The sequence below is a fragment of the Pipistrellus hanaki genome, assembly GCF_964339955.1.
Source record: "Pipistrellus hanaki genome assembly, chromosome: 6".
Taxonomy (NCBI): Eukaryota; Metazoa; Chordata; class Mammalia; order Chiroptera; family Vespertilionidae; genus Pipistrellus; species Pipistrellus hanaki.
The window spans coordinates 30,919,088-30,934,785 of record NC_140508.1 but is presented as its reverse complement, the minus strand read 5'-3'; the positions used below and the strand labels follow the sequence as shown (position 1 = coordinate 30,934,785).

At 56.9% G+C, this 15,698-nt stretch overlaps 1 protein-coding gene across 1 annotated transcript; it reads left to right on the top strand.

The window, feature by feature from the left end:
• Nucleotides 1–3,545: 3,545 nt before the first annotated feature.
• Nucleotides 3,546–13,712, top strand: CDC25B (cell division cycle 25B). The gene is made up of 16 exons (XM_084886807.1): nt 3,546–3,977; nt 4,919–5,028; nt 5,656–5,707; nt 7,839–7,880; nt 8,050–8,086; nt 8,292–8,414; nt 8,524–8,646; nt 9,311–9,442; nt 9,823–9,903; nt 9,996–10,172; nt 10,335–10,430; nt 10,947–11,009; nt 11,132–11,230; nt 11,420–11,553; nt 12,167–12,278; nt 12,431–13,712. Exons 1-16 carry the CDS (start codon nt 3,775–3,777, stop codon nt 12,569–12,571), a joined length of 1,725 nt encoding a protein of 574 aa, XP_084742933.1. The 5' UTR covers nt 3,546–3,774; the 3' UTR covers nt 12,572–13,712.
• Nucleotides 13,713–15,698: the final 1,986 nt, after the last annotated feature.

The window sequence follows — 15,698 nt, the reverse complement described above, 5'->3', positions numbered from 1 at the left end:
ACTAGTTAAATTTTATACTTTGTCTGAATTTTTTGTGCCATGTACCAATTTTTTTTAAAAAAATGTTAGTTCATGTCTTTTATTAACCCAAATACAATTACTTGTCTTCTTTGAAGCAATAGGTCAGACAACATTGCCATAATAATGTCTGTCAAAGTGGTGGCCATAAAAACTCCAGCACCACATTCATCTGAAGGGCACTCCCCACGAGGGCGACTGATTTTGCCATTCTCACCCACGTTGCAGTATTCAGGACAGCCAGCTTCACCTTCTCTCTCTTATGCTTGTTCTTGGGAGTGGAGTGAGACGTCTCCCTTAGCACCACCACGAAGTTTCAACACAAAATGAACGTTGCATGTTGTAGTCAAAGTATGCCAGAAAAGGTCAGGATAATTCCTTCCTTATCCTGGATTTTGGCCTTTACATTTTCTATCGTATCCGAGGGTTCAACCTCAGACTGATGGTCTTCCCCGTGAGGGTTTTCACGAAAATCTGCATCTTGGGGGTGGCTCCACCACAGATGGCGGATGGAAAAGGAAGAGCAGGGCACACGGTTCCTGGGGCTGCCACTGCCGCAGTCCAGGTACCAACTTTTAAAAATCTCTTACCATGTTGCCCTGGTCGGGTGGCTAAGTTGTTGGAGCGGCGTCCTGGACACCAAAAGGTTGCAGGTTCAATCCCTAGTCAAGGCACATACAGGAGGCAGCCGATAGATGTTTCTCACTGATGTTTCTCTTTTTCCCTTCCTCTCTCTCTAAAACTCAATAATAATAATAATAATAATAATAATAATAATAGCCGAAACCGGTTTGGCTCAGTGGGTAGAGCGTCAGCCTGCGGACTGAAAGGTCCCGGGTTCGATTCCGGTCAAGGGCATGTACCTTGGTTGCAGGCACATCTTCAGCAGGGGGTGTGCAAGAGGCAGCTGATTGATGATTCTCTCTCATCGATGTTTCTAACTCTCTATCCCTCTCTTCCTCTCTGTAAAATATCAATAAAATATATTAAAAAATAATAATAATAGAAAACATATAATCAGGTTAGGACTTAAAAACAAAGAAACCATTTAATGTCACAATCCATGACGCCCAAAAAAGGTACCAGAAAAATTAGTCCCACAAAGAAGATGCTGTTTGTTAAGAGGCTTGAAGAAGCAGGATTTTACAAGCATGTGGTAATTTTTCCTCCTCTCTGGCAGTGCCCTGGGGTCATGCCACACCCTTTAACCAAGCCCAGTGTTTGATGTGTACAGTCTGCTGCCAGGTCATTCCTTTCCCTGGGAAGACAGAGCTTTCTGCCCAGAAGGGTGGCTGGATGGGAGGAGTTGATCCTCTAACTATGATGTTTGCAATTGCTTTTTTTTTTTTAATTTCATTTTTTAAAATATATTTTGATTTTTTACAGAGAGGAAGGATAGAGAGTTAGAAACATCAATAAGAGAGAAACATCGATCAGTTAGCATCGAACCTGAACCTCAATATATGCCCTGACCTGCAACTGAACCTGAAATCTTTTGGGGTATAGGACAATGCTCCAGCCGACTGAGCCACCTGGCCAGGGCTGCAATTTCTTTCTTTCTTTCTTTCTTTCTTTCTTTCTTTCTTTCTTTCTTTCTTTCTTTCTTCCTTCCTTCCTTCCTTCCTTCCTTCCTTCCTTCCTTCCTTCCTTCCTTCCTTTCTTTTTATTATGTTTGTATTGATTTCAGAGAGAAAAGGAAAGGAAGAGACAGATAGAAACATCAGATGAGAGGGAATCATTGATAGGCTGCCTTCTGCATGCCCCCTACTGGGGATCAAGCCTGCAACCCAGATATGTGCCCTTGATCAGAATCGAACCCTCAACCCTTCAGTCCGTAGGCCCATGTTCTATCCACTGAGCCACACTGGTTAGAGCTGCAATTTCTTTTAGCATATTTTCATTGACTAGGTGTGTTGTTGTTTTTTAAACACATCTAATTGGCAAAAGGAGATTGAGGAAGATACACGGCTGCCGTGTGGGATGCTCTGGAATGGCCTCGCTGTGGTCCTGGCTCCTCTCCACTGGCCCAGAGGTGACCGGACTGTGGGGACTCAAGGGACTGGAATAGAACGGCCCTCTCCCCACTTACTCCCACCACCTCTGCACCCTGCAGAAGCAAGGCGTGGCTAACCCCTGCCGGGCTGATTTTGACAATGAAACCTCAGGGCAGTTTAATTTCTGGTCTTTGGTTGGCTCCCAAGGCAGTCACAGCCTTGAATCTCGGAGGTTCGGAGCTGGACTCTTGACCTGGAACTTCAGCCTTCCTGCCCTGCACCCAGCAGAGCTCCTGGCACAGCACAGGGGCTAGGCACAATGTTGAGAGAAGGGTCATGATGCCCTCCCAGGTCACCCCTCTGAGGTGGGACTGGTCTTCCCATCCCCTTCCTCTGCGCTCTGCTTCTGGCAGGCCCCACCCCCGCTGCCAGCCTTCCTTTTTGCCGCCAGAGGCGGGTGGTTGGAAGGGGGGCAGGCTGCAGCTCCTGCCTGCCAGCGGCTGCCCCTCCCAGCCGAGGACCGCCTCGTCCCCATTCCTGTCCCGTCCCCGTCCCGGGAAGACAGGATGCACCAGCGGCTCGCGCCCACTTGACTTTGGGCACAGCCTTCCTGCCTCATTCCGGGAAAGCGGGCTTGCTGGAAGGATGATTAGAAGATGCTCAGTTTAAACTAGTGACAAATTCCGCCTCCCGGATGATCAAAGGAACACCAATTAAACATCGGGATGTCCATTGGCACCGCATTAGCCAAACCATCCACGGAAGGGAGGTACTTCCACAACTGGGTTCTGAGGTCAATGGTCACCGACACCCTCCCTGGCCCTCGCCACCGGAACCCGCGGCTACGGCAACCACCAGAGCCTCCCCAGAGAAACTGGACCCCAGGCATCTCCTCTAACCTGGACCCCCACTCCGCCACCCCGGGAAGCGCCCATCAGCTCCACGTTGGCCCCACCGCGGCCCCCCTCCCCCTGGGGCTCCCGAGGGAACGGGCTCGGGGCCGCTGTCCCGGGCAGGGGGGCTGCGCGGGCGGAGGTGCCCGGGGAGGGAGAACCTCGGCCCCACCAGCGGCTTTGAACGCGCCCGTGAACTTCACACCTCGGTGGCCCCACCTGCAAAGCGTCAGCCCGGCCTCCCAGTGCCGCTGCGTGCGGCACACTCCTGGGCGGGCCCCTCGCTGCCTGCGGCGCTTGTCAATGACATTAAACCGCGGGGTTCGGGGCCCCCTCCCTCCCCCCCAGGCCGTCTCAGGGGCTGTGGCTCCCCTGGGACCCGCTCCGCTCCGCGTAACTCCAAACCACATCCCGAGACACCGGATGTGGGAAGCCGGGACCCGCAGGCCCGGACTTCAGGGGTGGGGTGCGGAGGGTGGGGCCGGGGAGGAACCCCAATTCCTCCGCGTCCGCGGAAACTGCGCGGGCCGGGCCGGCCTCCGCGCCTTCCCCCCGCGGGGCCCGCCCTCCGGCCCGCCCTCCGCGAACCCGCGCCCGGATTGGTGGCGGCCGGCGGCGCGGCCGCTGTTATTTTTCGAATATATAAGGAGCAGAGGTGCAGCTGCTGCTGGAGGCTCCCGCACGGCGGCCGGTCCCCGCGCCCTCACCCCTCCCCGCTCCCCCGCTCCCCTCGCCTCCCTCGCCCCGGCCCCGTGTTCCTCCCTCCCCCGCCTCCACCCCAGGCCCGCTCCCCCCCGGGTCCGGACCAGCCCTGCCCGGCGTTTGGGGGTGTCCCGGCCCCCCGGCCAGCCGCCGCGGGCCCCAGCGCGATGGAGCTGCTGCAGCGGGACCCCGCCGCGCCGAGCCCCGCGCGCAGCCCCGCCGCCGTGCGCGGGGCCGCCGAGCGCCCGGGCCACCTCCCGGGCCTGCGGCCGGGCGCGCAGGGCCTCCTGGGGTCCCCGGAGCGCGCGGCCACCTTCTCGCCGGTCGCCACCCTCACCCGGACCATGCACGACCTCGCCGGGCTCGGCAGGTAGGGCGTCCCAAGGAGGCCGGGAGTGGGGTGAGAGGTGGGCACTGGGGTGTTGGTCCCGGGCCTCCTGGGGAACCCCGCGTGGGATCCGAATCCGAGGGGCGAGGAAGGAGGCATCGCGGGTAGAGCCTGCTTTGGGGACCCGGGACATGGGCGGTGAGGCCAGGACTGTGCTGCTGACAGAGAGCTCTAGGTGACCTGTTCTTACTCGGCACCAGACTCTGAAGATCCTCCTTTTCCCCTCCTCCTCCTCCTCCTCCTCCTCCTCCTCCTCCTCCTCCTCCTCCTCCTCCTCCTCCTCCTCCTCCTCCTCCTCTTCCTCCTCTTCCTCCTCCTCCTTCCCTTCCTCCCTCAGTATGCCTCCGTCGTGCTGCCTCCCTATAGCCCATATCTCCACCATTTTGCCCCAGGCAGGGGATCAGGAGCCTGGAGGGGAACTAGGTGGCAGAGCAATCCAGTTCTCCTAGGACCCTTGCCCCTGCTCCCTCTACCCCTGTTCCTTCCGGGGGGGTTAAACGCTGGTCCTGCTCCCTGAGTTACCTGCAGGCTCCGGGCTGGGCTGTCCTCCCAGCAACAGAAGCCCAAGTCTTGGTGTCCCCTTAGGAAGGCTTGTGGATGGTTAGGAGCTGAAAGGCTCTCCCCGCTGCTCTCCTGCCCCACCCCCAGGATGATCCCCAGCCCAGCCCTTCCTCTGTCTTGGGCTCACCTCCCCCTGTCCCCCCTGGAGGATCTTTCCTAAACCCACCAACCAAGACTCTTAGGGCCTCCGGGAGCCTGCCTGCAGAGAAGAGGGCAGGTTTTCCATGCCATCACCGACCCCGGGGCAGTGCAGAGGCTGGGTGGGCCCTTCAGAAGTGGGGGGCTGGTGGGAACATGGGCCAGCCAGCCCTTGAACCCCGCATTTACCTTTCTGCTTCCCTGGGTCCCCGCTCCCTTCCCAGAGAGGCCCCACAGAGTCAGGTAGGCAGCCTGCTCACAAGTCTATCCCTGTCCCCGCGGCGAGCGTCTGCATCCTCCCTGTCGTCTGAGTCCTCTGAATCTTCGGATGCAGGTGAGGCCCAAGGGTGCCCGGGGGCTTTGCGGGGCTGCCTGAGCCTCCTCATTTCCCTGCCAATCAGACTAAAGTCCTCCCAACCACCGGGGGCCTGAGAACCCTCCCCGGCCCTCCTCGGGCTGGGCTCACCACATCCCGGCAGGACCGGTGGTGGTTGGGCGGTTGGGCGGGGGTCCCTCTGCGGGAGACGAGACCTCACCTATTTAAAACCAAAGGCCCGGAACCACAGCCCCACCTGGGAGGCTTTAGCACAGAAAGCTGGTTCTTTTATAACACCCACTTGCCCCCAGCTATAATATTTCCCTTTTAAAAAGCTGTTATCTCTCGCAGAACAAATGATCTTAAACCAGTTCAAGGAAAATGCTTAACAAAGTTTTGATTTACAAACCACGCAGAAGTGTTTTCATAGTAAACCGGGAGTGGAGCCCTGGAGCCCTGGACATTTGGGGTTGGGGGGGGGCAGGCTCAGCTGTTGGGGTCCATAGGTGGGTTTTGCTTCATTGTGTAATGTCAAGATTTAAAATAGAAACAGTTTTTTCCTTCTCTGAATAGGGTTGGGACATGGTGGGGGCAGGTATACAGAAAATGGCACTTCTTCCAAACCAAAGCACTCTGTCCCCCTAGGGCTCTGCATGGATCCTCCCAGCCCCATGGACCCCCAGATGGCGGAGCAGACGTGAGTAACAGAGGGATCCCCACTACAGGATTTGGCACCTGCCTTTGGGAATCCCAGCTGTAGTGTAACTCACTGGGGAAGCCTGGGAGAGTGGACAGACCCCTCTGGCTCCCCTTATGGGCGGGACTGATTGACTTTCCTAAGTTCTGGGATCTTGCCCCCTGTCTCGGAGAAGGGTCTGTTCTCACAGGAGCATCTGAGAGTAGGCTCAGGGCCAGGGTGGTGGGGATGGCAGCCTCTAGGAGCAGCAGATACTTGATGCCAGTCAGCCCTAATGGGAATACTAGAGACCCGTTGCATGAAGATTCATTCAAGAATAGTCCTTCCTTCCCCTGGCTTCGCTCCCTGCCATCCGGGAGCTTTTGCAAGTCTTCACTCCAGGCTGCCTCCCTGGAGCCTGCAAGCGCCACTACGCTCCTCACCTTCCCCCCTAATAGCAGGCATCCTGCCCTGTCCAGCCCCTCCTCGCCTGTGTATGCAAATTAAGCCGCCATCTTTGTTGCATTAATTTGCATAGTTGCCCCTGATTGGCTGATGGGCCTAGTGGAGGTATGCTCAATTTATATATTTATTTTTCTTTTATTAGGGTAGATAGGTTGGTATGTGTCCTGTTTTCCTTTCTGCCTGTGTGTGTGTGTGTGTGTGTGTGTGTGTGAAATATCACAATTTTAAAATATAGTCCAACTAATTCAAAACTTTTATCACTTTAGGCCAAACAAAATAGTTGCTACAGGCTGGCCCTCAGGCATCCTGCCAGCAACCTCTGGCTTCAGTGATACTTGACCCTCTTGTCCACCCCGGGACCAGGCTCTTTGAGAGATGGCCTGGAGAGGGAGCTGGTGGGCTAGATCCCACCCCCTTGGTTGTGGGGCAGGAGTAGTACTTTCTAGAGCACAGCTGTCCTATCCAGCTGTTCAAGCCTCAGGAGGGAGAGCAGCTGCCAGGCAATAGTGAGAACAGCTGGGCATCCCCAGCCTGGCTGGGGGACTATGGCTTTGAGTTAGGGCAGTGGCTGTTTTTCCTCCCACTGCCTTTGATCAGATTAGGCTGGGCTACAGGGTTTGCTCACAAACAGGAAACGAGAAAAGAATTGGGTGGAGGGACTGCAAGCTAGGTTTTGGTGGCAACGGGCTGCCCCTGCTTTACCCCAAGGCTCAGGTGCAGATTGGAGACCAAGCCTATGAAATTGGTTATCCCTGATGTCAGTCAGGCTGTCTGGGCACAGACACCTGCCCACACCTTGGGGCCCAACCCCCTGACATTTTATTCCTCAGTGCCCCCCCTCTCCCCACACCCCGCACCTGCTTTGACGGTTACACGGTTTCTCAGAAAGAAGCCTGTGAGTGTGTGTGTGTGTGAGAGAGAGAGAGTGTGTGAGTGTACGCATAGATGAACAAAGCCCTGCATGGCAGGTGGTCTCTGGCAACTTAGCTGGGGGAGGGGGGCCGTCTACAGAAGCTTGTGCTCCTGCCTCAAAAGGAACATCTGTTGGAATTCCTTGCCTGCTGGCCTCTCCTCAGGCAGAAGGAGTGGGTGTGGCAGAGGCTGGGTCCTGAAAAATTCCATAGGAGGGAGAAGAGGGTGTAACCCTGCACATTTGTCACTAGGGGGGTGGGCATGGCAAACTGGCTGATCCGAGGGCACACTGAGCCAGGCCGCTATCCTGTGGGGAGCCAGAGAGCCCCACACAAGGGGAGGAAAGCCCTGGCATCCAGGCTCTGGGACACCCAGCATGTCAGCCAAGGCCTGTCATCATGGGATGGATGAATGCCTCTCCTGGCGGCCATATGGCCCCACTGAGGTGATTTGCATACAGGTGGAAGGCCTGTGGGCAGGCTGGCATGACCGTTGTCTGGGTAACGCTCAGCCACCTTTTGACCTACGCCAGCTGTCTCCATTGCTGCCATTCTCTGGGCCCGCTTCCATTCAGGGAGCCTTTAAAATCCCAGGCTGACTCTCATCTTCCCCCTCCTCAATATCTGGGTCCCCAGATAGTTGACATTCTTCCTACTTCCCCTCTCCACTGTCCTTAGCCCGGGTCCTTAGGTCTTGTGGGCTGGGGACCTGATGCCGGAGGTGGCTGTTGGGCTGTGGTGGGAGATGGGCTGCATGGGACCCTTCTCTCTCCTAGGTTCGAACAGGCCATCCAGGCAGCGAGCCGGTTCGTTCGAAGGTGAGCGCTTGGGCTTCCCCGTACAGGCCCCGGTGGTCTACCCACCATAGGCTACCTCTGCCCCCGTGGGCATGGGCAGGGTGCTCGGGGCTCTGGTGGAGGGGCATCCTGCATGCTGCCATGACGGTTCCAGACTCCCCAGCCCTGACGTGTCCGTTTCCTTCTGCAGCAAGCAGTTCACCATCCGCCGCTTCCAGTCCTTGCCGGTGAGTGCCCTCTGAGGAAGGGCAGGAGGGTTCTAAGGCCCAACTCCTGGTCCGGCTATGGGAGGTGGAGTTGGGGCGGTGAATGGGTGAGCAGGGGGGTTCAGGGGAGGGATGGGAGAGGTAGGGCCTGGGCTGGTGCCAGAGAAATGTAACCTTCAGTACCTGCTGCGCCCTCCCCCCTACACCCGCCCCCCTGGCTCCCCAGGTGAGGCTTCTGGGCCACAGCCCTGTGCTACGGAACATCACCAATGCCCAAGCGCCTGGCAGCTGGAAGAAGAGCGAGGCTCAGGACCAAACTGCCCACAGCTCCGAGGAGGATAAGGAGAATGTGCGCAGGCCAGGATGGGAACTCTCGGGGAGAGAAGGGGGCACGCTGGGGTGGTTCTCTGGCATTTGCTGACGCCACCTCCCATCCCCCATACCCCCCCCACCCACAGGATGGATTTGTCTTCAAGATGCCATGGAAGCCCACACATCCCAACCACGCCCATGCTCTGGCTGAGTGGGCCAACCGCAGGGAAGCCTTTGCCCAGAGGCCAAGTTCGGCCCCCGACTTGATGGTACATGGGGACAGCTGACCGTTGCAGGGCAGGCACGCACACAGGGCAGGTGCCCCCCCCCCCCCCCCCCCCCGAAGGCAGCCTGGTGATGGGAGGGTGGTTCTGAGCCTGAGGCAGGGGAACCTTTTATCAGAAGGATAGGGGTGGGGCTTAAACCTGTTTGGCTCAGTGGATAGAGCAGGGGTCTTCAAACTACGGCCCGCGGGCCACATGCGGCCCGCAGAGGAGTCTGATCCGGCTCGCCAGGTTTTTTGGGCAGTGAGCGCAGCCGAGGTGTTACAGTAGGAATTAGTAGTTCATATAGTCCAGCCCTCCAGCTCTCTGAGGGACCGTGATCTGGCCCCCACTTTAAAAAGTTTGAGGACCCCTGGGATAGAGCATTGGCCTGCGGACTGAAAGGTCCCGGGTTCGATTCTGGTCAAGGGCACGTACCTTGGTTGCAGGCACATCCCCTGTGGGGGGTGTGCAGGAGGCAGCTGGTCGATGTTTCTCTCTCATCGACATTTCTAACTCTCTATCCCTCTCAATTCCTCTCTGTGTAAAATCAATAAAATATATTTTTTTTAAAAAAGAAGGATAGGGGTGCGGACTTCCTTGGGGTTTCCCCCCCCCCCCCCCCCCCCCCCCCACTGAGTAGCCTGCATCTGTTCATCACCCATACCAGTGTCTCACCCCTGAGCGGAAGATGGAAATAGACGAGCTGAGTCCCCTGGCCCAGCGCTTCCCCCTGACCCCCACCAAGGGGGTTCCCGAAGAAGATGACGGGTTTGTGGACATCCTGGAGCATGACTTAAAGGTAAGCAGCCTTGCTCCATCAGGCCCCCTACACCTCCCTCCCTGGCATGTCCCAAAGAGGAGAGCTCTGGGCTCCATCCCAAGGTCAGAAGACCTGAGGTAACTGAGTCACAGCCAGAGCTCTGGCCAATCAGAAGAGCAGTGGCTGGTGCTGCAGTGGGGGGAGGTTGGGCAGGGGAGGGAATGCACCCCTACACGGCTTCTCATGGTTCTGTGCAAGCCCCAGCAGAGAAGGGTCCCTGCCCTCTCCTGGCTCTGGGGGGCTGCCCTGTGTGGAGGTGCTGCCAGGGCTAGAGAAGGCTGCATGGAGGACTGGATTTGCCTGAGGGATTTGGCCTGTGCCTGTTGGTGTGACCCATATCCTTGTTGATTTGTCTTCAGGACGATGATTCGGTTCCTCCAGGCATGGAGAGCCTCATTAGTGCCCCGCTGGTCAAGACTTTGGAAAAGGAGGAGGAGCAGGTGAGCTTCTGGGGTGGCCCCCTACCTTCCAGGTGGGTTTGGGGGGAAGCAGGAGCCGAGCACTCTGACTCCTGACCTACTGCCCTTGCCAGGACCTCATCATGTACAGCAAGTGCCAGCGGCTCTTCCGCTCCCCGTCCATGCCCTGTGGTGGGATCCGGCCCATCCTCAAGAGACTCGAGCGGCCCCAGGACAGGGACCTGCCCATACAGAACAAGCGGAGGAGGAGTGTGACCCCTCTGGAGGAGCACCAGGAGGCCGAGGAACCTGTGAGAGCCACCTCCTGAGGCGGGGCTGCCACCTTCCCAGTCTCCCCTGCAAGCCCTTCTCGGCCAGGGTGCAGGCCGGGCAGGGTGCGGGGTGGGGTAACCAGCCAGACTGGGCCTGGAGGGGCAGCTTCCCCCTGATCGTGGCTGCCGTCTGTCTCACAGAAAGCCCGTGTCCTTCGCTCCAAGTCCTTGTGCCATGACGAGATTGAGAACATCCTGGACAGTGACCACCGTGAGCTGATTGGGGATTACTCGAAGGTACCGGCTGGCAAGACCCTCAGGCTCCACCCCTTGCCGACAGGAGCCCCCGAGCCCAGCAGCCGCTTCGGTGCCATTCTCTCTCCCCAGAGGCCCCTTTTCTCTGTCCTTTGCATGCTATCGTCCTTTACTCTCACCCGGACTCTACTCTCTGCCTCTATCTCACACGTGTCCACACATCAGTGATGTCTCCACCTTGGAAAACACTTCCAAACGGACGTCTAGCTTGACCCTCCTCGGGCCTCATTCCCGGCCTTGGCAGAACTGGAGGTAGAGGCAGGAGTCCATCGCTTCTGCTCCCCTTCATGTCCCCTTGGAAGCTTGTTCCTGGGGCATCAGACCCAAAAGGCTCCTCTAGGTTGCTATGGGAACCAGAGCTGAATTTGAAGGTCAAATCAGGTGTGGCCTCTGGGTTTGGGAAAGAAACTCCATCCTTTCCATGCTCCTCATCTTCCCCATGTCACCTTCTTCCCCTTCTCCTTCTCACGTGCTCTCTCTCCCCCCGCTTCACTGCAGGCCTTCCTCCTACAGACTGTGGATGGGAAGCATCAAGACCTCAAGTACATCTCACCAGAAACGGTATGTGCAGATGAGCCGTTCGCCTGGGACCCTTTGCTGAGAACGGGCTGCAAGCGCTGGGCAGGGTGGGGTGAGGAGCCAGCCCCTGACCTGCTGGAACCCACCTCCGTGGCCTCCTGCAGATGGTGGCCCTGCTGATGGGCAAGTTCAGCAACATCGTGGAGAGGTTTGTGATTGTGGACTGCAGATACCCCTACGAGTACGAAGGCGGGCACATCAAGGTGAGGCAGAAGACGGGAGAGGTGCTGGAGACCCACCCGTTCTATCCTTCATCTGTGGGGCGCCCTCTTGTGGGGAAGGGTCCTGCCCAGCAAGAGGTGGGGTCACCCTTTTGAAAGATGGGAGCTGCCTAGGGGCGGGGTCTGCCAGCCAGGCCCAGGGCAGCGGCCTGACCTCCAGTTACCCTGCAGACTGCTGTGAACCTGCCCCTGGAACAGGACGCCGAGATGTTCCTGCTGCAGAGCCCCATCACACCCTGTAGCCTGGACAAGAGGATCATCCTCATTTTCCACTGTGAATTCTCATCTGAGCGTGGGCCCCGCATGTGAGTCCCAGCTCCACCCAAGCTTGTGGGTGCTGGGGCCATCCTATGGCCAAGAGCCTGGGCCAGGCCCCTCCTTGGCTTGGGCCTCTTGTCTCGTCTGACTGCCTGAAGCAGACCTCATCCCCACTTCCTTGTGCATGGCACCCTCCCCCTGTCTCCCTCTGACAGTCCTTCCCATCAAGCCTCACCCTCTATCCTTTGTCACCCCCTCCCAGTGTCCTTAAACTCCAAGGACCCAGTCCCAGTCCTCAGTGACATTGACCCTTCTGGTGTTCAGATGTCCTTTCCTTTCCCCACCCCTTGCCCTCACCGAGTCTTGTCCAGACCTCCTGAGCTTATCTCTTGAATTCTGGCAGCTTCTCTTCGTTCTGCTTCCCCTTTCCCAGTCCAGGCCAGATAACACTGACACCGGCTCTGCAGCTGCCTTCTGGAAACAGGGAGGCTCTCTTGCTTTCCTTCTTCCTTCTATCTCTCAGCCTCTTCAGTGCCCAGTAGCCAGTCTGACCTAAAAGTGCCTTTTGTGGTTCTGCTCAGAGGAGTGGGCAGGGAGCAAGTTCCCTGAGGTCCATCCTACCGCATGCCCAGCTCTGACTCCCGCACCCATGGGTCCCAGGTGCCGTTTCATCAGGGAGCGAGATCGCACCATCAATGACTACCCCAGCCTCTACTACCCTGAGATGTACATCCTCAAAGGCGGCTACAAGGAGTTCTTCCCACAGCACCCGGTACCGCAGGCGGGGGTGGCCACGGCCTCTGGGGGAGGGTCGGGCTACAAGGGAAGGGCTTGGCCAGGCAACACCCTAAGAGAAGAAAGGAGGGCTGCCCCCCCCCATTCCCCATTCCCCCATATCGACTGACCTCTCCCATCCTGCCCTAGACCTTCTGTGAACCCCAGGACTATCGGCCCATGAACCACGAGGCCTTCAGGGACAAGCTGAGGACCTTCCGCCTCAAGACGCGCAGCTGGGCCGGGGAGCGGAGCCGGAGGGAGCTCTGCAGCCGCCTGCAGGACCAGTGAGAGGCTGCCTGCGGACTCACCCACCTTCATTGCCTCGAGTGGCCTGGGCATCAGCTACCCAGAGGCCTGTAATACTGAGGATCTGCTGGAGGCCCCAGGACAGGGAGGGTGTCCTGTCCGCCCGCCCCAGTCCTGATCCCCTTGTCTCACTCCAACCATACTCCATATCCCGGTGCCACCCCTCTCCCAACACCCCGGCCCCTAGAAGAACCCCGGCCTGTTGACAGTGAAACTGGACTATGTCCAGCTCGAAGGAAGTCTTTTGTGTCCAACAGGAACCTTTTGCATGTTTTTTTCATCCTTGTCTGGGTTAACACTTTGTCTTCCTGTGTCCAGAAAAGTCCCCTTCTCCCCAGGGGCTTTGTATGTTTGAGGCTGAGGGACACCTCAGCCCTGGGAGGAGCACTGTGCCCGGCCCTCAATAGCACTCCTACCTGCGTCTGCGTGTCCCCTTTCCTGTTGCTCCTTACGTGCACCTCCAGCACAGACGTAAGCTCTTCCTCTTCCTGTTTCAGTGTTACCTGCATGCTTGATTTGTCTGTCTGATTGTTGTTCCCATCTCAGGACACCCACAGGCAGCTAAGTGGTCCCCTGAAGGGAGGGCTGACCCACTCGAAGTTACCCATTAGGCTCTCCCGATCCAGTTGGCGCTATAGACTCAAACCTTAATTCCTCTGCGGCCTCGGAAAGGGATGTTATACACGGGGGGCCCTGGAAGAGGGCTGAGGCCTGCGTCCTTAACCTCCCTGGAAGCCCAGCCCCCACTGCTGTGAACTCTGGGGCCTGACTTCTGAGAACTTGCTGCTGTCTTGTCATGAATGGACAGATGGATGGACAGATGGATGGATGAGGAGTGGATGGAGAGCTGTAGATGAGCAATGCCTTGCACATAAATCCCCAGGTGGAAGCATTTCAGTGAGCCTGACAGCCTTCGACAAGAGTATGTATGTATCTTTCTGGACGAAATCTTTACATTTTTAAGATTGGAAAATATTCAAGAGGAAATGAGGTAGCAACTCAACCAAGGACAGAACCATCTCTGACCTTTTAATCTCAGGATGTGGGGAGGGCTGTGCTTGAAGGCTCTGATGAGTCATCTGTAAGAGCCTTGTTTCAATAAAGTGCTGAACAAGTTGAGCAACCAGCATTGTGTTCTGTGGAGCCCTTGACAAGATCACGGCAGGTGCTGATGGCGGGATAGGGCAGAGGCAGATGGGCAGATTGGGGCTGGAAGACTGCTGGGGAGGCTGCCTCATGCTGTCTTCCCACGTCTTGCTAAGACTTTCCCCCTCATCTGGCTACTCATGCGGCCTTCCTAAACTTTGAACCAAGAAGGCAAGAGTAAACCCATCACTCCTCCAGAACTCATTGCTCACCAGCCTCATTGCTCCCCGCTGACAAAAGCTCCATACCTCGCTCTTCACGGTTCCTTGCCTTTGCATCTGTTGCATCACCCTCAGGCTCTCCCTTACCTGTTATTCCTCTTGTAAGACTCAATTTCAATTGTCACACTCAGAAGCCTACTAATTTACCAATCCATTGCCCTGTTAGGGAAATGGACTTCCTCAGTATCCCAGTGCCCGACAGAGCTTCCACCACCCAGGAGTTCAACATCAGCAAATGGGAAACCGCCAATCTGGTAGAATCGGCCCCAGGTCCAAACCTGGTATCTTAGGAAATCCTCTGGGAATACCACTGCTCTGTTAACTCCCTCTCCCCCCCCCCACCCCCCATCACTACCAATGTGAGCTATTGGTGATTGCAGGGATTCCTTTGCAAATGTACACATAAGATGCTGTCTGATACAGAGCATACTCGGCAGGAGTCATTACCACTTTCTGTGGAAGTTCATCTACCTTGTGAAGTAGGTGGTGGGATGATTATTCACTCCATTTTGCAGATGGGGAAATGGAGGCTATTTCTAGCAATTAGAAGGGACTCCAGGTTCCAAGGCTGAGTCTAAAGGACACTTGCCCTGTCTTCAGTTTGACCTCCAAGTTTGTTATACCCAAAGGATTGGTTTTTACTCCTGCTCCAGAGTCCCCTGCAAAGACACAACAGGTGTGTGTGTAGGTACCTGGGGACTGGACTCTGCTCAGGGAGTATGGGACTCGGAATCCGCCCCCTCCCCCCTCCATCCACCAAACCGGCAGCTGACACAAAGGCCAGCATTTATTTGGGTGAGGGGGATTGCCCCAGAAATGGAGAAACAGCTGTGCAGGCCCCTGAGAAAAAGAGCCCTGAGCATTATCCTGCTGAGAATTATCTGTCCCACCCTAAGCGCTCAGATGGTCTCCTGATTCCCCCTATCTGGTCTGACTCCCCTGTCTGGTTTTACAGAGGAGGAAGGCAACGTGGCCCAGAGAGGGCACTCACTTGCCCCAGGTCACACAGCAGATATGAGCAAAGAAGGCATTCCAGCAATCCAGGACTCTCTCCTCACTTCCTGCCTTGCTCCCAGAGCAGCCAAGGGGGTGGGGCTGGGCTGCCTGGCTTCTGCTCTGACTGCTCTTCCCACTCCCTCAGTCTGGATCAGACCACAGGGGAGGAGGGAGCAGCGGGCACGGAGTGTCTAACAAAGCCCAGGCTGTGTGCCAGGTGCTGACATGCACAGCCATGTCTGCCCTCGGAGTCATAACTGCAGTCACGGGGCACTTAGTCTGCTCCAGACACTTTTATATATTATCTCAAGCTCACCAGGTCAGTTTTCATCTCATTTTGCAGGGAAAACAGACAAGGAGGGCGAGGAGGGGGTTGGGGGAAGCCAGGAGACAAAACTTCCACGAGAGAAGTCCCTGGTGCTGGCATCTACCCTGAGGATGGTGCAGGCCTGAGCCGGGGGGCGGGGTTCACCTTTCCAAACCTGGCCAGGGTCCCTTCTGACTCTGGGAAGTCCAAGGGATGAAGCGGAGGTGCCCAATCTCCCAGCCCTCCAGCAAGAGAAGCTTTAACTTTCTTCCTGGCCGCTCATAAAGGGAAGAGGATCAGACAAGGAAGTGGTTTAAATCCTGGGCTGCTGGCCAGTTTTAAAGGTTGTTTTGCTTGGGCCAGGGTGGGGCAGGAATTCTACTCTGCAAGGAACCACGTGCGGCCGGCTCACATGGTTCAAGAGCTGCAAGCGGTTGGG

What these genes read in the sequence shown, in the direction of transcription:
- CDC25B (XM_084886807.1), top strand. Translation starts at nt 3,775, where the DNA reads ATGGAGCTGCTGCAGCGGGACCCCGCCGCGCCGAGCCCCGCGCGCAGC. An exon ending in TGGAAAAGGAGGAGGAGCAG is followed by an intron (nt 9,904 to 9,995) that starts GTGAGCTTCTGG and finishes TGCCCTTGCCAG; the next exon opens with GACCTCATCATGTACAGCAA. An exon ending in AGTTCTTCCCACAGCACCCG is followed by an intron (nt 12,279 to 12,430) that starts GTACCGCAGGCG and finishes ATCCTGCCCTAG; the next exon opens with ACCTTCTGTGAACCCCAGGA.